At 57.5% G+C, this 22,484-nt stretch overlaps 1 protein-coding gene across 1 annotated transcript; it reads right to left on the reverse strand.

Annotated features, from left to right (window-relative positions):
- Positions 1 to 11,043: 11,043 nt before the first annotated feature.
- Positions 11,044 to 20,149, reverse strand: RFLNB (refilin B). Its single transcript, XM_036408584.2, has 3 exons — positions 19,834 to 20,149; positions 17,281 to 17,390; positions 11,044 to 14,006 (listed from the first exon to the last, which is right to left on the reverse strand). The coding sequence occupies exons 1-3, from the start codon at positions 20,035 to 20,037 to the stop codon at positions 13,676 to 13,678; spliced, it is 645 nt and encodes a 214-aa protein (XP_036264477.1). The 5' UTR covers positions 20,038 to 20,149; the 3' UTR covers positions 11,044 to 13,675.
- Between the last annotated feature and the right edge of the window lie 2,335 nt (positions 20,150 to 22,484).

The raw sequence follows: 22,484 nt of genomic DNA on the forward strand, positions 1-22,484 counted from the left end.
GAAGATGCTCCAGATATCCCAGAGACCTTTCTTTAAAAAAATATATATATATATATTTTATTGATTTTTTACAGAGAGGAAGGGAGAGAGATAGAGAGCTAGAAACATCTATGAGGGAGAAACATCGACCAGCTGCCTCTTGCACACCCCCTACTGGGGATGCGCCCGCAACCAATGTACAATACATGCCCCTGACCGGAATCGAACCTGGGACCTTTCAGTCTGCAGACCGACGCTCTACCGCTGAGCCAAACCGCTTTCCTTTCCTTGTCATTAAGCACACGCCCTGCCCTTAGTGGTCTGCAAGAAGCTCCAGCCGTCATTCCCGGGAGGTGAGGCCGAGAAGCCTCCACGTGACTATTGCTTCTCTCCAAACATGAGCCTCCCCTCATCCCCCCAATCGCATGTTAAGCAAAGCTTTGAAAAGCCTCTGCGAGGCTCCCTGTCCCGAGTTGCTGTGCTTCCCTTCCACACACACGGAGCCAGGGCCACTGTTCTCTGGTTTGGGTTCTCCCGGAAGCAGCCCAGAGACAAGCACTCGGGTGCACGTAGGTTATTGGGGAGGTGAAAGAAAGATCGATAGAAACAGGGAAGGAAAAGCAGGCAAGCCCGGGCCAGTGTTGCTCAGTGGTTAGAGTGCTGGCCTGTGCATCAGAGGGTTCAGGGGTTTGATTCCAGGTCAGGGGCACACACCTGGGTTGTTAGATTCGATTCCCGACCACTAGTCGGGGTGTGCGCAGGAGCCAACCAATCGATGTCTCTCTCTCACATTGATGCTTCTCTCTGCCCCCTCTCCTTCCTTCCCCATCTCTCATCCCCTCCCACCCTCTCTAAAAATCAACGGAAAAATATCCTCCTGTGGGGATTAACACACACGCGTGCACACACACACACACACACACACACACACATACTCACACACAAGACAGCCAATCCAGGGATAAAATTAAACTATTGTTGGAAGTATTACACATGTCCCCTTTATTCCCCCATGACCTCCCTCCAGCCTGCCCCTCCTTTCCCCCACCCCAGGCTCTCCCCACTCCATTTCCTGTGTCCATGGGCCAGGAGGTCCTTGGTTGATTACCTCGCACCCGCCCACCCTCCCCCCACCTTCCCTCCGAGTTCCCGCCCTCTGTTCCATCTCCCATGTCTCTGGATCCACTCCGTTTGTCGGTTTATTTTGTTACTTAGGTTCCACATACGAGTGAGATCATGTGATACTTGTCTTCCTCTGACTGACTTATTTCATGATATTGACTTATTAGCATGATACTGTCCCTCCACGCTGTCTCAGGGTAAGAGGTTCTTGTTTGCAGCTGCATAGCCTTCCAGGGCATACATGTACCACAGCTTTTCTATCCACCCATCTACTGATGGGCACCTGGCTGTTTGCAGATGTTGGCTATTGTGAATTGTGCTGCTATGGACAGAGGGGTGCACACATTCTTTCTGATGGTGTTTCAGGTTTTTTAGGATATATTCCTAGAAGTGGGCTCACTGGGTCAGCGGGCAGTTCCATATTTAAGTTTGAGGAAACGCCACACTGATCTCCACAGTGGCTGCACCAGCCCCGGACACTGTTAAACCAGCTTCCAGGCAGGACAAGGGGGGCTTCATCTCCGGGAAACAGTCAGGATTGGCCTGCCCGCCTCCGGGAGCTGAGGGCTGGCCCGGGTGCTCCCCCTGGCGCTTCCAGCTGCCACACTGTGGGCCTGATGCTGCCTCAGCTGCGCGGGAATCGCCCTCATACAGAGATGCAGACAGAGGCCAAGACACGGGGTGGCCCTGGGCCAGCATCAGCCACCGGTGTGCAGCCCCCTGCAGGGCCTGGGAGCGAGAGCGGAGGCTTCAGACGACGTCCCTGACTGCCAAGGAGTTAGAGACATGCAGGATTCTAACACACACACACACACACACACACACACAAGACATGCAGGATTCTAACACACACACACAAGACATGCAGGATTCTAACACACACACACACACACACACACACACACACAAGACATGCAGGATTCTTTTTTTTTTTTTTTTTTTTTTTTTAATATATTTTATTGATTTTGTACAGAGAGGAAGGGAGAGAGACAGAAAGCTAGAAACATCGATGAGAGAGAGAGTCATCGATCAGCTGCCTCTTGCACACCCCCTACTGGGGATATGCCCGCAACCAAGGTACATGCCCTTGACCGGAATCGAACCCGGGTCCCTTCAGTCCCCAAGCCGACGCTCTATCCACTGAGCCAAACCGGTCTCGGCGACATGCAGGATTCTAACACACACACACACACAAGACATGCAGGATTCTAACACACACACACACACAAGACATGCAGGATTCTAACACACACACACACAAGACATGCAGGATTCTAACACACACACACACACACACAAGACATGCAGGATTCTAACACACACACACAAGACATGCAGGATTCTAACACACACACACACACACAAGACATGCAGGATTCTAACACACACACACACACAAGACATGCAGGATTCTAACACACACACAAGACATGCAGGATTCTAACACACACACACACACACAAGACATGCAGGATTCTCAACACACACACAGACACACACACACAAGACATGCAGGATTCTCAACACTCACACAGATACACACACACACAAGACATGCAGGATTCTCAACACACACACACAAGACATGCAGGATTCTCAACACACACACACACACACACACAAGACATGCAGGATTCTGGACACACACAACACATGCAGGATTCTAAACACACACACACAAGACATGCAGGATTCTAAACACACACCACACAGGATTCTAGGAGAGGTTGGAAGTCAATGCACACCACCACCGAGCTTACTTGACCGTTAGGCACAGTGCGTACCTGGCTGCCTGGCAGAGCACCTCTCCTCGCCCTCTGAACAGCCAGCCATGGTGACCTGGCAACGCACAGGGAAGGGGCTTGTGGGGAGCCCCGTCCTCCCCGAGGCCTGAGCTGAGCAGGCTGAGGGGGACCTGGGACTCCAGGGGGGAGGACGGGGCTTGGTGTGGCTCCTGAGGAGGAGAGATGGGAGACGCACCACCGGCCTCACGCAACGCCCCAGGACCTGCGGCCCCTGTGAGGCGGTAATAAAGTAGTTTGAAGCCACTACATCCTGGGGTAGTTTGGTTACACAGCAGCTAGCATGCCGCGGGCCACCCCTCCTCCTCAGCTGTGCCTCTCGGCGAGCTGCCTCGCCCTCGATCTAAGCGCAAACCCACAGCCAGCCTGCTGGTGAGAAGCCACGGGTCCCCAGGCCCGCAGACACCCGTGCCAGTGCCCCGGGGGGCTGCATTTACCTGCAGGACCATGCTGCGCCTGCAGGGGGGGCTGTGGTGGCCCTGTGCCAGGTGAGACCACCTGGTTTCTACTCGCCATGCCCTGTGCCCGGAGCTGGACAGAGCGGCTCACACCTCTCTTCACAGTGCACAGTCTGTGCCCTGCCTTGCAATGATACCATTTCAGGTCATCATACAAAGGGCTTCTGTCTCATTCGTCCCTCACTTGAGTTCCCTGAGAATTATCTCCATTTTGTTTTATTTTTAAAAAATATACTGATTTTTTACAGAGAGGAAGAGAGAATAGAGAATTAGAAACATCGATGAGAGAGAATCATCGACCAGCTGCCTCCTGCACACCCCCTACTGGGGACGTGCCCGCCACCAAGGTACATGCCCTTCACCGGAATCGAACCCTGGACCCCTCAGTCTCTAGGCCAACGCTCTATCCACTGATCCAAACCAGTTTCAGCTTGTTTTATTTTTTTAAAAAATATATTTTTTAATGATTTCAGAGAGGAAGGGAAATGGGGGTGGAGGGAACATCCGTGATAGAGAATCATTGATGGGCTGCCTCCTGTGTGCCCCATGCGGGGGATCGAGCCCTCAACCTGGGCCTGTGCCCTGACTGGGAATCGAACGTGATCTCCGGGTTCATAGGTCAACACCCAGCCACTGAGCCACACCAGCCGGGCTGTCTCCACTATCCAGTGTAGACTTAGCGAGAAGAGGGGACTTACTCAAATCACTCGCCTCCTACAAGATCTGCTTTAAGGTCATCGCCTGTCCTGGCAGGGAATGGTGATCAGGCACCTGCCCAGGATGGCCGGAGCCTCCCGCCCCCACGGCGCCGGGCACTGATCGTTCCCGGTTTCCCTCCGCCTCCACCACAGTCTCCGAGGCGGAGGTGCTGAGTCCACGCGGACGGGAGGAAAGGGGCTCAGAGGGACGACTGGCCCAGGTCACCCGGAAGCTACGGGCAATGGGTGACTGTGCTGTGGCCCCTCCGGCCGGCTCTCCCCGTCGGTGGGAGCCGAGCTGCCTGCGCCCGGCGTTGGACCACAACAGGAAGAGACAGAGGCCGCGGGGAGGCAGGTGGGGCGGTGCTGGAGGAAGGAGCTGTTTCTGGGAACTGTGGGGGCAGAAGAGCTTCCGGGGGGGGGGGGGGGCAGGAACCTCTCACTCGGGGGCTCCAGGGGCCCTGGGTGGTGGGAAAGCACCTTCTCAGGCTCCCGGCCACGCTGTGTGCTTGTTCATGGTCAAGTCCAGCCTTCCAGCTTCCCGACATCCCCCTCTGATCAGCACTGGGGAAGACTCAGGAAGGTTCCACCCCCCTCAGCCATCCCCACTTAATCACAGGACCCTCCCCTCCTCCCACTCCTCCCCACCTGGCCAGCGCTCTGGCCTGCACCCGCCGCTGCCCAGGCCTGGGCACCGAGGGGCTGCCCGAGGCCTCGCTCAGCGCGTGGGCTGGGGCCAGCGGCACCAGCGTGGCCTGGAGCTGGTTAGAACCTCTCTCGGGAGCCAGCTCTCGGGCCCCACCCAGACTTCCTGCCTCAGCCCCTGCCGTTTAACAAGAGGCCTGGTGACTCACATGCCCGTTAACATTCGAGAAGCGGGGCTGTGGGGAGCCGGCTCCCCCCGGGCCTCGGGTGTCTGCACATCGGGAGGGATGCTGGTGACGCACAGCCTGGGGGACGGAGCGGCTCCCTCCGGAGCGGGCCGATGTGCTTACTGCTCCTCACTAGGGTTCCGGCTCCCGGCTCCGGCTCCTTTGCGGGGACCACCCCTGTGTGCGGTGCCACCCGGCCCTCGGCACGCTCTGCCGGACGGAGGCTGGAACCGGCACAGGCGCCGCCGATGCGCCAGCGATGGCCGTGACGAGCCCGCCGTCCTTTGTCTCTGACCCAAGTCTCGTATCTTTAGCCAACGGCCGTGAAAAGGTGGCGGCTAACTACGCTGTTAAACCGCCACCAGCACCACCATCTGACCCTCGACCGCTCCCGGCCTCGGCTCAGGGGCAGGCAGACTGACCGTTTAACTCTGTTCCATACACTTAACTCACCAGAGAGCTGTTCACAGTTCTACGCTCAGGCTTTACTGTTCAAACGAGACAGGAAACGTGCACGTATCACGGACAAACCAGAACATGCAGAGGAGCAAGAAGCATGTGAGGGCACGTCATAGTCCCGCCATTCAGCGGCCCTCCTCTGTCTGGTGTCCAGACTTCCAAGGACTTTTCCTAATATATTTTTTGATTGATGTTAGAGAGGAAGGGAGAGGGAGAGGGAGAGAGAGCGTCACCGATGGGCTGCCTCCTGCACTCCCCACTCTGGGGATGGTGCCTGCCGCCCGGGCCTGTGCCCTGACCGGGCAGCGAACTGGGATCTCCTCAGCCACTGAGCCATGCTGGCGGGGCATGCATGTCGTCTTTTAAAGGTTTTCTTGGAAATATAGCATCTTCCCAAACCACTAAGTAGACATCCACATGGTGCTTGGTAATGCTCGCCTAGCGCTCCGTTGTCCAGACAGTTTACTCAACCCCCGTTTGCGGACATCTATTTGGTTTCCCTATTTTTGGCTATTCTAAACAACTTTGCAAGGGACGTCCTTATATGCACATTTTAGTGCAATTTTCCAGTGCTTTGGGCACATTCTTGGAATTGAAAATGCAAAGCCAGAAGATAATTAAAACAATGTCACACTTACATCGCCTTTAGTGGATACTGCTCTAAGCAGTTTGCCGACAGGAACTCACTTCCTCCCCCCGGCATTTCTACGGAGAGAATAACTCGAGACGCCCGTCGTACAGAGAATTTAAGAGACTCGCTCGAGGTCACACAGCTGAGAAATGATGGCGCTGGTTTGGACCCAGGTGGTCTGATGAGAGGGGTCTGGAGTATGCCACTTTGGCATAAGGATTCTTTATTTAAAAATATATTTTATTGATTTTTTACAGAGAGGAAGAGAGAGGGATAGAGTTAGAAACATCGAGGAGAGAGAGTCATCATCTGACAGCTGCCTCTTGCACACCCCTTACTGGGGATGTGCCCGCAACCAAGGTCCATGCCTCTGACCGGAATCAAACCCGAGACCTTTCAGTCCGCAGGCCGACGGTCTATCCACTAAGCCAAACCAGTTTCAGCAAGGATTCTTCTGTGCTGAAGGCATTTGAGAATCCACAGGTGTAGGAAAGGCTATTTGCTCCCCTCTTGTCTGCCTAAAAGCAGGGCATGCATCCCCCTTTGTGAAGGTGGTATAGGTCCCCACCTCCCTCTCCTCGACCAGAATGAGGAGAGTAACTCCGATCAACAGGACAGAGAGCCAGTACCAAGATGAGTTTGCATCCACAGGCCTTATTAGAATCACCCTTATCTCCCCTCAGAATCCCAAATACGTTTCCTAGTTACTTTCCCCCCGTTTGTTGGCCCTAGACTCCCAGAACCCCTTTCCTTTTTCTCTTCACTTCTCAGTCTGTCACCCATGGCTGAGGTGGCACACAAGTTCCCACGTCTAACCACGTCTTTGGGTTTTTATGACCTTTCTGCAAGGCCCTCAGGCACATAAAAGCTGTGACTTCAATGAAACGGTGTACCTCTCCTCCTGTTAATGTCAGTTTAACGAGTCCATAAAACACTCCTGGGCCCTCGGAGCCAACGTGCTTGGGAAATGTCACCTGCAAGGTTTCCCCATTCGAAGATTCTTAGTGCACATCAACAGATTAAAGGCTATTTTCCAGCACATGCCCGGTCCTCCCACACCCCAGGGAGGCTGTGCTGGTCAGGCGACGTGCTTTGGCCAGTAGAACGTGGGTGGACGTTGACAGGGCCCCAGTGTAGAAGGTAAGAGGTATTGTATGTTCCTACCCGTTTCCCGGGCATCATCTGACCTCTTCCTTGAGAAGAATGTGCCTCGGCACCTGCCTAACCTGCTCCGGAGACCAGAGGGGCCAACCCGAACTCAACATCCAGCCTCGGGCAGACCTGCTCCATGGGAGCTGTGAGCTTGCAGGCGAGAAAGAACTGCTCGCTGCTGCTGCCACTGTGCTTCGTGAGGGTGTGAGGCCGCCAAAGCTGGTTACACAAGGTTCCTAGAAGCCCTTCCGTAGACATAATTAGCATCGCTCAACTTTAACCTCCCCAAGTCATTGGACCAGAGGCCCTTATATATTTACTCCCTGGAAAGCACAATGGGAAACAGTAATGCACACAAACTACTTGATAGTGATTATATGCTACACGTATTAGTATTTTTTTAAGATTTTAAATTAATTTTTTAAAAAAATATATTTTATTGAATTTTTACAGAGAGGAAGAGAGAGGGGTAGAGAGCTAGAAACATCGATGAGAGAGAAATATCGATCAGCTGCCTCCTGCACACCCCCCACCGGGGATGTGCCCGCAACCAAGGTACATGCCCTTGACCAGAATCGAACCTGGAACCTTTCAGTCCGCAGATGGATGCTCTATCCACCGAGCCAAACCAGTTTTGGCTTAAATTAATTTTTACAGAGAGAGGAACAGAGAGAGGGAGAGAGATACATCGATGTGAGAGAAAAGCATCAATCGACTGCCTCCTGCACAACCCCCACCAGGGACCGAGTGGCAACCCAGGCACATTGGGAATCAAACTGGCAACCTTTCGATACGTGGGACGGTGCCCAACCAACTGAGCCACACCGGCCAGGGCTAACGTATTCGTACTTAATTTTTAAAAGAGGCATTTTTAAAAAATATATATTTTATTGATTTTTAACAGAGAGGAAGGGAGAGAGATAGAGAGCTAGAAACATCAATGAGAGAGAAACATCAGCCAGCTGCCTCTTGCACACCCCCTACCGGGGATGTGCCCGCAACCAATGTACATGCCCTTGACCGGAATCGAACCTGGGACCCTTCAGTCCACAGACCGACACTCTACCACTGAGCCAAACCGGCTTCTGCAAGAGGCATTTCTTGCCATAGATTCATTACTTAATCCACAGAATTATTGGCTTTTAAAATTTCTAGGAAGTATACCAAAAAACCTTCCTAAGATTTATTATGTTATTATGAACTAGAGGCCTGACACAAAATTCGTGCAAGGGCCTTGGCTCCCCACCACCGTGGCCTGTCCGGAAGGAAGGACATCCGGAAGGATGCCGTCTAATTAGCATATTACGCTTTCATTATTAGAGCTCACTGGAGGCCCAGTGCACTGGGAGGGTCCCTGGTAGCTGCCGGCCTGCGGGGCCTCCCTCCCTTCAACCGGCCAGCCCCGCCCCCTGTTCAGACTCCCAGAGAACTCCAGGTTGAAGGGACAATTTGCATGCTACGCTTTTATTATAGAGGCTACCTACTACTTCTTCTCTGGAGGTCATCAGCTTAATCTGATATACTTAGAAAGGCATTTTTTAAGGGAACATTGGAACATTATTAGTTACAACACACTTTCGCCTCTCTCTACACTAGGGGTGTCGAACTCAATCAGAGAAGGGGCCAAAATCTAAAATCCAGCCTAAATCGCAGGCCGAATGGTTTACTGAACAGTCATAAACTGTCACTGTGATGGAAACGCAGCGGAATGCAGTGATGACAGCGCGGTGCGGGCCACATTGCAAGGCCTGGCGGGACGGATTTGGCCCGCGGGCCTTGTGTTTGACACATGTGCTCTACACACACCATGCCACACACAATTATAACGTTAACCTTACACACCGTAAATATTTTCCCCCAAAAAAATCTTGGGACTGCTGATTAGCACTTTTGTTTTATGGAAATTTACAGCATATGTATAACCCGATTGGCAATATTAGGTCTCACTGTCATCCTGATCAGCCAAGTTAGACTTAATTTCTGTTAAAGATTGGCTTTTTAAAAAAGTTATAGGATTTATAATATTCATTCCTGAGATATCTTTCTTTCTTTTACATTATTTTCTAAAAAATGTATCTTTGCTGTTGAAAGTATTGCAGATGTCCCTCTCTTTTCCCTATTGACCCCCTCCACCTGGCATTCAACCCCGGGGGACATATTTCTGAGTGTAACTTAAAGACGAACAGATAAGGCACAGAGCCTAGCGATGAAAGTGAAGCTTGAAGGAAATAAGATGCCTTCACTTTCAACATTCCTTACCGATCCTCTTTGCTTGGCCCCAACGGACCTTCCCTCGGGGAGGACATGAGTCTGAGATTGAAGAGATGTGGGTGTTACATGGAAAGTGTTATCACTCAGCTGCCTCCCTTCAGGGGAAACTGGAAGTGAGGGCTTCCCCACACAGGCCAGCCCTGCTCTGCCACCACTCTCCATCCCTGACAAAATCACATGAAGAGCTACCGTGGGGCCCTGGTACCCAGACACCTAGGTTTTTATCTGTTCTTTTGTCTGGTGTTACAGGTTTTACGATACCGGAGGATCACCCTCAACAAAACTAAAGATGGTCAGCCTTGCTGGAGCGGCTCAGAGGCTAAGCGTGGACCTATGCACCAGGAGGTCACGGTTGGATTCCTGGTTCGGGCACATGCTTGGGTTGTGGGCTTGATCTCCAGTGGGGGATGTGAAGGGGGGAGCCAATCAATGATTCTCTTTCCTCATTGATTTTTAAAAAATTTCTTTATCCCTCTCCCTTCTTCTCTGAAATCAGCTTTAAAAAGTTATTTTTTTTAAAAAGATGGTTATCCACCACCCAGAACTGAAGTATCATTGCTCACATGTACACATAAGGAACTGTTTGACATTGAAATTGGGACTCAAAAGAACTGTTGGCCCAGAAAGAAACTCACTACAGACTGATTCATTTGCCTCTCAGCATAACCATTATTGCTCGTCTCATTTTCGGTTCTTAGAAGTGTATTTCCAGTATCGCGTGAGCTCACTCAGCTCGGGGAAACGGTGAACAAGAACAGACCCAGAGACAAGGAGGCATGGATCAGACTGTCGGACCTCAGAGGGAGCGTAGGGGAGGGTGGGGATAAAAGGGAGAGATCAACCAAAGGACTTGTGTGCATCCATATGAGCCTAACCAGTGGTCAAGGAAAATAGGGGGTGGGAGCATGCGTGGGGAGGGGTGTGGGATGGGAATGGGAAGATGAGGACAAATTTGTAATACCTTAATAAATGAAGAAATTTAAACAAAACAAAACAAAACAAAAAGATGGTCAGACTAAGACATGTGTTTCTTCTGCAAAGTGGGGAGAAGGGCCATTTGAAAGAGGAGGGGAGACCAAAACTGGTTTGGCTCAGTGGATAGAGCATTGGCCTGCAGACTGAAGGGTCCCAGGTTCGATTCCAGTCCAAGGCATGTACCTTGGTTGCGGGCACATCCCCAGTAGGGGGTGTGCAAGAGGCAGCTGATGGATGATTCTCTCTTCAATGTTTCTAACTATCCATCTCTCTCTCTTCCTCTCTGTAAAAAATCAATAAAATATATTTTAAGAAAAGAAAAAAGAAAGGGGAAGGGGGAGGACTGGCCTCCCCTCACTCACAGCCACGTTTCCAGGGCACATGGACCTCAGGAAAGAGTATACATCGAACCAGGGAACTAAGTCCTAAAACCATCTGTGCCCAGGGCCCCCGAACATCTTGTAACCCCGAGGAAAGGCACATTCCAGACAGAAACAGCGTTCTATTACATTACAATCACATCTTAAAAACGTCTGCGGCAAAGAGCTGCTGCTTCTCTCATTTTTCTTAACCAAAACATTACAATTTTACTTTCAAAGAGAGAAACCTCTCTAAGGTTTGTTGTTTTTAAAAGATAATTTATTGTTAAATGAAGACGTCACAAAGCAAAATGGAGAGTGGGGGGGGGGGGGGAACAGAGGTCAAAGAGAAATTTTAAAAAATAGTTTTTGCCAAATGCTATCCTGGGTTTCCTAAGGTGAGAAACAGAAGTTTCCGCTGACCAGGTCATCGTTCTTTCTTAAAAGTCCGGCTTTGAAAGTAAAACGTCTTTCTGAGGTCACCCATCACCCTTCTTACACGAAAGCCATCGCTCCAGAGCCTGAGGAGACGTGGATTCGCCAGAAAACGGAGTCTCCCGGGGGTGCTCAGGAGCGTCTGGCCTCAGCGAGAGTCTTAAAAAGCGTTGCTTCCGCCCTGCACACCGACAGGAACCCGCCGTCCGCCGGAGTCCCTCACCCGCCCAGGTGTCCCGCTGTGTCCTCACGAGACTGCTTTTCTGCGGCGTCCAGCCGAGCGGGTTTGAAGGAAAAGGCCTGGGAAGAACTCGCGTTGGTTCCCCGGAGAATAACTTAAACTACAACCTGCCTTTCCATGTGCATTACCCACCCACAGCCGCTCATCCTACTTACTTTCCCGGTCTCATTCAGGTCTCTCCCCGCCCGGTGACCGGCCTGAGCTTACCCCACCCCCCTGCACAGGCCCCGCGCGGCCGGCTGCCCGGCCCGGCCCTCTGGACGGCTGCCCACCCGGCGCTCTGAGCTCCCTCAAGGTGTCTGTCCCCGGGGCCGGAGCAGAGCCTTGGGAATCCTCTCGACATCCTTTAAAAATCACATGTGCCGTGTGTCCTACATGATACAGACCATGGGATTGGAGAGGAAAATCCGTGTTTATCATAAATGCCGTGTGATTTGCTTTTCCAAACACAGGGAGCATTTGTTGCTCGGTGTGACTAAGGAGACGGCAGGGCCCCTCTGATGGGACACCCCCTTCCCCAGCCCCATCCGGCAAACTCAGGAAGTCCAGCGCCCCCTGCAGGCTCCCCAGGGAGGATGCTCGCCTTCAGCCAGGAGCACCGCAGACCGACCACCCAGGGTGACCACCCAGGGTTCCCAGTGAGCAGGACACCAGACCCCCTGGCTCCATCGGCCCCCAATAACTTTCAGTGGGTGCGTTCACCCCACCCCTGCTCACACCGGCTCTTCCCAGGTCAGCCGCCCCTGCTGTGGCTCCAGGCACCCGCACAGCCGTCACTCCGGCTCTCAGGGCCCACGGACAAAGCCGTCCGCAGGAGCCACAGGAACGGCGGAGCCCAGGCTGACAAAACCCCGTCACCCTCAGGCCCTGGACAGTTTGGATGTGTTCAGAGGAAACATCCTCGGTTCCTTCTTTCCCGAATGGGAAGAGAAACAGCAACTGCCACTCTCTTCCCTCAGGAGCCTCGGGGATTGGCAGGAAGAAGTGAGGGTTGGGTGAGGCAGGGCGGGCAGGGGTGAAGGCAGAGGCAGCCTGGCCCCGGCTCCCTCCTGGCCCGGCCACGGCCCCTGCCCCCGAGGCCAGCTCAGCGGGACTCACCGAGCTTCTCTGGCTCACAGGCCGGAGCCTCTTACTCTACAGCGAACGCTACGGGATGGAACCGGCAGGGCAGGGCCCAGCTTTCGGAGGGGGACTCACCTTTTCCTCACAGGAGGCGGGGGTGGGGGGTGGGGGCATTTCCTTGCCTTCGGCCTGGACCTAAGGCCCTGGCAGAACGCCTCTGCCATGCGGACACGGTCGGTCCTAGAGCAGCTGGCCCAGGGCCCATGCTGATGGACCCGGTCACAGACACAGACATCCGCCCCCAGGTGGGGTCAGGCCTGGGGGGAGCCCCCTCGTGGAGCCCCCAAAAGCCCTTTTAAAAAAAGCCGCTTCTCTCTGCCGTGTGTGGCCACGTGAAAACACAGGGAAGCGTTTGGGAGCCCCACACACCCAGGCCTGTGGCGACGCCACCTGGTGCCCGGGTGCGAGGCGCTCTCCAGGGCCCGGGCCCGGAGGGACCGGAGGGACCGGGGCAAGGCTGCGGCCTCCAGCCCCGGCCACCGTCCGCCTGGCCCCGCGGAGGAGGTGAGCACAGGAGAGCCCTCCCTCTCTTTAAAAAAACCTCCTTCTGCCGTCTGGGGCTTTTTGGTGTCGTGAAAAAAACTGCGCGAATTCCAAGCTTTTCGGTTAACAGGAAGTGGGAGCGGGGATGGAAATAGAACACGGAACGGCCCGCGCTGCACAGATTGGGCCCACATGGGCGGCCCGGCTCCGGAGGGGGCGCCGCTGGGCGCAGCGAGGGAGGGCCGGGCTGACAGCTCCACGGCTTCCCCCCTCCCTCCCTCCCCCTCCCCCTCCTCCGACAGACCGTCCACCGGAGAGACCACCCCCCTCCCTGGTTCGAACCCGGCCCTTCTCCCGCTGCTCTCATCAGACCCAGACTCGGGGGGGGGGGGGGGGGGGGGGGGGGAATGTGCAGCAGCCAACTAGAAAGACACCCCTTTTCCCAACGAAGCACCTAAAGAACCAACCCCCTCATCCTTCTACGACGCCGACGCCTCCCTCCCCAGGCCGGGCGCAGAGGGCCTCTCGCGGAGGCCGGGGCCGGGCCGGGCCGGGCGGCGGCTGCAGAGGAGCCGGGAGCCGGGAGCCGGGAGCCGGGCCGGCCCACCCCGCCGGGTCAGCACTCGTCCGAGAGGCAGTCCCCGCCGGCCAGCTCGGCGGCCTCGAGCTCCACGCTGGACAGGAAGCGCCGCAGCGCCTTGCGGCAGTTGTAGTCCAGGGTGGTGGTGTAGACGGCCTTGGGGCTCTTGGGGTAGACGATGGTGGTGCTGAGGAAGCGCGCGGGCCGGGGCCGCGGCTCGAAGCGCAGCTCCGCCTTGTAGCTGCGCCAGGTGCAGTCGGGGATGCAGGTGACCGTCTGGCTGCAGGAGGCCACGGCCAGGCCCAGCGGCAGGCGCACGCCGGCGATGAAGTGCCGCTCCGAGTCGTACTTGACCGAGGACGTGTACCTGGCGGGAGACGGAGGCGGCACGGTGAGCCCTCCCTCGGAGCCGGGGCGCCCAGGCCCCGCCGCCATGACCCCGGACCTCCCGGGGGTGCGGCCTCCCGCGGGGGCGCTCTGGGCGGGACCCCGGACCTCCCGGGGGTGCGGCCTCCCGCGGGGTCCGCTCTGGGCGGGACCCCGGACCTCCCGGGGGTGCGGCCTCCCCAGGGGGCCGCTCTGGGCGGGACCCCGGACCTCCCGGGGGTGCGGCCTCCCCAGGGGGCCGCTCTGGGCGGGACCCCGGACCTCCCGGGGGTGCGGCCTCCCGCGGGGTCCGCTCTGGGCGGGACCCCGGACCTCCCGGGGGTGCGGCCTCCCGCGGGGGCCGCTCTGGGCGGAAGCACGCGGAGCTGGTGTGCGGAGAGTTGGCGTGTGGCGGTAGGGGAAGCCCTTTACGTCCAGGATCTGGTTTCAGTTTCCCAACAACCCTGGGAGAGGAAATGGCCACTCGGAGGCTAAAGTCACAGAGGGAGGGGGTTGTGAGGGCTGGGATTTAAACACAAGATTCCAGCTGAAACCGGTGTGGCACAGTGGACAGAGCGTCGGCCTGCGGACTGAAAGGTCCCGGGTTTGATTCCGGTCAAGGGCATGTACCTTGGTTGTGGGCACATCCCCAGTGGGGGCTGTGCAGGAGGCAGCTGATCGATGATTCTCTCTAACCGATGTTTCTAACTCTCTATCCCTCTCCCTTCCTCTCTGTAAAAAAATCAATCAAAAATATTTAAAATAAAAAGAAATAAAAAGATTCCAGAGTTGGCCTGGCGTTCACCGCTTCTCGCCTGGCAGCGTCCCTTGACTTAAGCCATGAGACCTCCTCGGTCAAGTGCCCGGCCTGAGCTTTTCCAAGCCTCCGTCACCTTTTCCCGTACAGAGCGCCCAGTAAGAACGAGGCAGAATGTTAGTTAACACAGCAAGTGCTGTGGGTGATAATTATTATGTAACAACGGGAGTTCTGCTGCTACACCAGGGTCAACTGTTTCTCTGTCCCCTGAAGCGATCAATTAGCTCTTTAGAGAGAGGACGAAGGCCAAAACCGGTGTGGCTCAGTGGAGCGTCAGCCTGCGGACTGGAAGGTCCCGGGTTTGATTCCCATCAAGGGCATGTACCTTGGTTGCAGGCACATCCCCAGTGGGGGGTGTGCAAGAGGCAGCTGATGGATGATTCTCTCTCATCGATATTTCTAACTCTCTATCCCTCTCTCTTCCTCTCTGTAAAAAATAAATTAAAAAAAAAAATAGCCGAAACCGGTTTAGCTCAATGGTTAGAGCGTCGGCTTGGGGACTGAAGGGACCCGGGTTCGATTCCGGTCAAGGGCATGTACCTTGGTTGTGGGCATATCCCCAGTAGGGGGTGTGCAAGAGGCAGCTGATCGATGACTCTCTCTCATCGATGTTTCTAACTCTCTATCTCTCTCCCTTCCTCTCTGTACAAAATCAATAAAATATATTAAATATATATATATATATATATATATATATATATATATATATATATTTTTTTTTTTTTTTTTTTTAAAGGGAGGATGAAGGAACCTGGAAACCTTAGATGCTGCTTTTGGATGCTCAGTGATACAAGTACTCGTCCATGTTGGCCTTCAAGCTGACCTTATCAATCAAAGCCAATTACAATAGTGGGATTTTTAAAAAAAATGTATGTTTTTATTGATTTTATTTTAGAGAGCGAGGAAGGGAGAAGGAAAGAGAGAGGAACAACCATCAGCTGCCTCCTGCACGTACCCGACCAGGGATGGAACCTCACCCTGAGTATGTGCCCTGCCGGGGCATCGAACCTGCGACCTTTCGCTACCTGGGGTGACGCTCAACCAACGGAGCCCCGGCCAGGGCACCCGCTACGATCCTGACTGCCGTAAAGCAACACCAATATTCCTCAGCAGCTGCTTTATTTTTCCTCAAGTCTTTCTCTGGTAACGCGGGAGTTAATTCTTTTTTAATGTAAGCTAAGCGTGAGTGCGTGTTCCTGTGGAATTATTACAGCTTCGCAAGTACGGAAATGTACATGCCAGCACACACAGACACGTCGGACAGCGCCCCCCGCCCCACGCCCCGTGTCGGGGTCCGCACCAGCATTCTCCCCCGGAGCGGGAGGGGCAGGCCGGCTCCCGCGAGCAGGTGAGAGCTGATGCCGTGAAGTCATGTCCTCATTTTGTTCAAAATACAAGCTCCGCAGGAACAGGGGGCTGGACCGCTCACCTCCCGCGTGGGGAGCCTCCTTTGTTCCCGTCAAAGGGCCCTTTGTGCGGAGGCCATGAGACGCCGGCTGTAAAACCACCGGCTCCCAAAGCAAAACCCCTCCCTCCCTCCCTCCCTCCCTCCGAAAAGGCAGGTCCCAAACAGAGCCTCTCAGTGCGTCTGCCCCGGACAGCCCTGGGGAGACGGAGGCCCCAGGGAGGCGGCGCCTTCCCGGGACATTTCAGCCTGAGCCGGGCACAGCACCTGGGGCAGGGCTGGGGGGAAGGGGCAGGCGGGGACCAGCTCTTGGAAAGAGGAACCCGTTTATTAGAGAATTGCAAACCTCTGATGGCCGTGACATATGAGGTACAAAAAGCAAGTTGCAGGACTTTATGTGTAACATGATCGTGTTTTTACTTTCAGAAGTGTGTCTATATATTTAACTGGTTAGAAGGCAGGAAAAAATCTGAAAGCGTGCCCACCAAACTATGACTAGTCTTTGTTTTTTATAGGAAGAGGGAGAGGGGGAGAGGGGGAGGGTGAGAAAGAGGGAGAGGGGGAGAGAGGGGGAGGGGGAGAGAGGGAGAGAGGAGAGGGGGGAGGGGGAGAGAGGGAGAGGGGAGAGGGGGAGGGGGAGAGAGGGGGAGGGGGAGAGAGAGGGAGGGGGAGAGAGGGGGAGGGGGGAGAAAGAGGGGGGAGAGGGGGGAGAGGGAGAGGAGGATGGGGGAGGGGGAGAGGGAGAGGGAGACGGAGAGGGAGAGGGAGGGGGGGGGAGAGAGAGAGAGAGGAACATCGATATGAGAGGGGCACACAGATCGGCTGCCCCCGCACATGCCCTGACCGGACTTTGAGCCTGGCAGCCTGGGCATGTGCCCTGACCAGGAATGGAACCCACCACCTCGTGGTGAACAGGATGATGCTCCAACCCACTGAGCCACATGGGCCAGGACTGATGCACTAATATATATTTTTAAAAAATAATCATTAATTTCTGGAATAAAAGAATGAAAAATCTAGCCATGACATGCACTCAGCGCCTGCTGTGCTTACCTCACTTCCGTCGGCGGCAAAGGGTCAAACTCCACGCCTTCGCCGAAGGACAGGGGACAGAGCCTCGGGGCGCAGGCGGAGGCCGGCGGGGTGGGGAGCGAGGCTGGACTCTGGGAGGACGGAGAGCACAGTCAGACCATGGGCCGGCTGAGACACCCCCGAGGCCCTGGCTCGGGGCGTGCGGCCGAGGGCCCCACCGAGCCTGTGGCCCCCGCCCGGGAAGGATGCCAGAGAAGGGCTGCCTCAGCACGGACAGAGCAGTGGACGGTTCAGATGTTACCCAGCCAAGGGAGCCCAGAGGCCTGGGTTCGAATCCCAGGTCTGCCAGGAAGGGCTGTGCGCCCCAGGAGGCACATCACACGGCCTCTGAGACCTAATCTGCACCCCCGGCTCCCCTTCCCACGGGAGAGGCTGGAAAGAGTGGCCGGACCCACAAGGCGGCCAGGAAGCCTGCCTCTGCCGGAACCCCAGTGACGCGCCCGACCCTGTCATTGTCTCGGCCTCAGGAAAGGCCAAAACGGCATCCTTCCACCAGCGTCCTTCCACTGCAGACTCAGCACCATGTCCCCCACCGCCCCCGCCCAGAGGGAGGACTGCACCCCACGGGGCCAGGAGCGCCCCAAAGTTCCCTGTCACTCTCCACTGTCCAGGCCTCAGAGGGGAGCAGGCGCGCCCGGAGGGTCGCTGGCCTCCAGTCTGGTCAGAGCTCTGGGCTTCCTCACTCACCCGCAGCCCAGGAGGGGCAGTTCCATCGGACACAGGTGCCCGTGGCCACCGGCCTTGACGGGGGTCCCCCCCATGTTCACGAGGCAGCAGGGAGCAGCCCTTTGGGGTCCCGGGTTTATGGGGCGCCTGTCATTTTCTTTGCCTCCTTTGAGGGAAGGATCCACACCGGCCGGGGTGTGGAGGTGGTAGTCCCACCCCCACCCCTTCCAGGACGGGGAAGGAAGCAGACCCCTCTCGAAGGCTGGCTCTCAGACACTGATCGCACTGCCGCCGGGACAAGGTGTCCTTGGGCGTGTAGGTTGAAATACAAAAGCCAAAGGGGTCAGGATGGGTCAGGGGGAGGGGCAGGCCCTGAGGGTCCTGCACCTGAACGGGGTGGGCAGTTCAATGACCCCACTGGGGAGGGAGCCGAGGTCAGAGGGTGGGGAGGAGGGGCATTGGCTGGTACAGGGCTTCGGATCCAGCCCCCCAGTCCGGACAGCGGGCCTGCTGGCCCCCAGCTCTCTGGCCCCCTGACAGTCCCCAGCCTCCAGGGCTCCTTCAAGACAGTCTGGGCTGCAGGATGACGGCCACCGGAGCAGGCAGGTGGCTCTCCAGCTCACACACAGCCTTCCCTCAGGCACCCACACACGCACACAGCTCTCCTCCTCTGCCTTCTCTGCTCACGGAGCACACCCCCAGCTCCAGTGGCGGCCGGCTGGGCCAGGGCCGGAGTGATAACCAGCACACGGACACGGTGCCACAGGGGCCGGGACGAGCCACACGCCGGCACAAATCCGGGAGGCATCAGGGAAGACTTCCCGGAGGAGGTGCCAGTCGGGCGCCGAAGGGGCCAGCGGGCTGTGGTGGGCGGAAAAGCTGACTGGGGCGGAGAGCAGAAGCAGACGGGCTTGCAGGGGAAGGCCAGCCCCGCGGAGGGAGCAGCGGAGGCGCCAGGTCGGCCAGGGGACGGGGACCACGAGGCTAGGAAGGGCCAGATCTCCCGTCCGAAGGCCACGCCGAACTGGTGCTGCCTTCCCGCGGGGACAGGGGGATGCACTGCCTCCACGGACAGACAGGGTCAGTGGGTCCCGGATGCTGGTACCATCAACGTGTATGGTCCCCCCTCCCTACCCAGGAGGGGGACGGGGGGAGCCAGCTCTGAGCTCTGCTCGGAGGCAGGATGTGGCCTCCCTGCGCGCCAGGTAAAGGCAGTTACCACCCCCACCTGAGCGACTGCTGGGGCGGGAGAGACTCTGTGTTTTTCTTAAAAAAAACAAAACACAAAAAAACAAAAAAACACTAAGAGAAAAGGACTCACTTTTTGAAGTTCCCTCCCCCCAGAGGCCTCCCACCCATCCTGTGCCAGGCAGACAAGGGGGCCCAGGGAGGCCAGAGGCCCCGGGGTGACCCTTCCCAAAAGGTCCCCCCCGAGGCCAAAGATAGTCCCCAAAGGCTGGCCCCAGGCGCCCTGAAGCGGGGAGCTGGGCGCCCCAGGACCAGTCGGAGGGGGAGACCCTGGAGCCAACGCCTGCAGCGGCCGAGCGGCCCGGCGAGCCTGGGGCTCCCTCCCGGCGCCCCGGGAGCCCCTCCAGCCATTCCCGCCCCCGCCCCCGCCGGGCAGCCGGGCCGCCCCCCGCGGGAGAGGCGGCGGGAGAGGCGGCGGCTCCCCGGGGCCCGCGCTCCGGCGATGACAACTTTCCGGCCGCGGCTCCAGCTGGCCGCGCGCTCCCCGCTCCGGCTCCGGCTCCGCCACGCCGGCCCGACGGGCGGGGGCTGCGCCCCGGGGCGGCCGGGGTCCCGGGCCGGCGGCGGCGGGCGGGAAGGGCCGAAGGCGCACGCACTCACCGGGGCCGCGGGCGCCGCCGCGTCGGGCTCCAGCGCTCCGGGCGCCGGGCCGCGCTCCCCGCCGCCCCCCGCCGCCGCGGGCGCCCAGTGGCCGGGGCTGGGGCTGGGCGGCAGCCCCGAGTCCGGGCTGTCCAGGACGCCGTCGCCCTTCTTCTTCGTGTCCACGAGCTCGGGCACATCCTGCAGGTTCAGCCGGCCCACCATGGCTGCGCGCGGCGCCCCGGACCAGGAGGGGCGCAGACGCGGGCCGGGGCCGCTGCCCGCCCGCCCGCCGCCCGGGTCTGGCCGCCGCCGCCGCCGCCGCGCCCGGCCGCCCCGCCTCCGCCTCCGCCTCCGCCCGCCCCGCCCCGCGCCGTCCGCACCGGCCGCTCCGCCCGCTCCGCCGGCCGCGAACCGGGCGCCAGGGGCCGCTGCGCTCCGCGGAGCCGCCCGCCGCCCCGAGCACCTCCCGGCGCGGGGCCCCGTTCGGCCCCGCCCGCCCCGCAGGTGGGCCAGGCCGCCCGGCCCGCAGGAGCTGCCGCCCGGCCCGGCCCGGAGCCGGCGCGGAGCCGCCCGCAGAGGCCGGGGGCGGCGGCCCCGGGAGCGCACAACTGGAAATTATTAATCGCTAATGCGCTTCGTATGCGTCTCGCCGCCGCCCGGCCGGCCCCGCGGGGCGGGCTCCCGGCCCGCCCGCAGGGAGAGGGGCTGCTCCCTCCATCGGAGGATCCCCGGGGAGACTCCCCTCCCGGCCGGAGGGCTCAGAGGCACAGGCAGCGGCCGCCCCGCTCCGCAGGAGCTGTCGGAGGGCCATGGGCTCCCGAGTGAGGCCCCAGCTTTTCACCCCTAGAAGGCCCCCTCCAAAACCCACACGGGGGAGGGGTGCTCCCTCCTTTGTATATTTGGCAGAAAGACCCTGTCGGGGTGGGAACTCGGTCCAGCAGCTGCCAGCTGTGGACCTGGCTGTTCTCAAACCCACCCCTGTTTCCCACAGAGCCCTCCACGGTTAGCAGTGAGGGTGGGAGTCTACACACACACACACACACACACATACACCCTGCCTGCCCACCCCTCCCCTGGGCTTGATGTGGGCTCAGCTAACAGCCTCGAGCTGGAGCCATGCCCAGACCTGGCCCGCAGGTGCCAACTCTGAAGGGAAGGCGTGCCCGGAGCTGGGGGGCTTCCTGGCTGGATCAGAGGGGGCTCTGTGCGCGCCCCACATTGGCGGCCTTGTGTGCGGCCTGCAGGCACAAAGGGTGCTTGTCCCACTGCAGCCTGCTGAAGCTAGGCTGTGGGCAGGTAGGTGTTGGAGGCCTGTTGGCCAAGTGGGGCCCCGAGACTCTCCACCCGTCATTTTCGGGGAAGAAAACAGAGAAGGGAACTTCCGTGCTTCTCTCCAAACCGCACGGTTGGTACAAGGCAGCTTTCCTCGAGTCATCCTCAGAGATAAAACCTGGTGCGTGCCTGGGGCTGGCAGGCTGGTCATTCATTTTTAAAAATATATATATATTTTATTGATGTTTCACAGAGAGGAAGAGAGTGGGATAGAGAGCTAGAAACATCGATGAGAGAGAAACATCGATCAGCTGCCTCCTGCACACCTCCCACCGGGGATGTGCCCGCAACCAAGGTACATGCCCTTGACTGGAATCGAACCTGGGACCTTCCAGTCCGCAGGCCGACACTCTATCCACTGAGCCAAACCGGTTTCAGCTGGTCATTCATTTAGGGTCCGTGGGGACAGGTTACAGAATCCCAGTCCTGGATGCATGCGTAGTGTAAGGTGACAAGACGTCCCAATTTTGAACAATTTGTCCCGCGTCCCACGGTGTTTTAAAAAATCGGGACTTTTTAAAACGCCGCGGGACATGGGACAAATTGTTAAAAATTGGGACTTTCCCGCCAAAAGCGGGACAGCTGGTCACCTTAGCGTAGTGTGAGAACAGACTCGCAGGGCAAGCGTGGGTCTTAAAGGTTGGGCTAACCACCCAGCTACACCTCCCTCCCCCTGTTGTTCCCACCACCATCTGGAACGTCCCAGGCTGCCCCCAACCTGGGCACCGCAGGAACCGACGTGCTTCTGGGTGATGGACAGAGTGGGAGGCCCTGGGAGGAAGTTGCCCAGCCTCGGACCCTGAGAACTCTCCCTTACGCCTGGCCCGGCTGGGAAAGGAACCCAGGAAGATGGCGACTGCCCCAAGGAGGTGGTGGCCTTCCAGGTCTCCAGCCTGAGAGAGGGGAGGACCAGCCTGAGGGAGGCCACCTACGCGGCCAGTTTCAGCCCTCCGCAGTGTGGATTGCTGAGAGCTAGGGAGGGATCGCCACCTGAATTTGCTAAAACAGCTCCCTGGGGCGAGGGAGCCTGCAGCCTAGCCATTGCCAACTTCTGAGGGGTCGGCAAACTCATCGGTCCTCAGAGCCAGATATCAACGGTACAACGATGGACATTTCTTTTGAGAGCCAATTTTTTAAAAAGTAAACTTCTTCTAACGCCACTTCTTCCAAATAGACTCGCCCAGGCCGTGGTATTTTGTGGAAGAGCCACACTCAAGGGGCCAAAGAGCCGCGTGTGGCTCGCGAGCCGCAGTTCGCCGAGCACGGGCTTAGGTGATCCACATTCTGACACAAAATCCAGAGACGTCACAGTTGCCAAAGTGAACATGGGGTGTGAA

This window comes from Pipistrellus kuhlii, unplaced genomic scaffold, assembly GCF_014108245.1.
Source record: "Pipistrellus kuhlii isolate mPipKuh1 unplaced genomic scaffold, mPipKuh1.p scaffold_m20_p_39, whole genome shotgun sequence".
Classification (NCBI taxonomy): Eukaryota; Metazoa; Chordata; class Mammalia; order Chiroptera; family Vespertilionidae; genus Pipistrellus; species Pipistrellus kuhlii.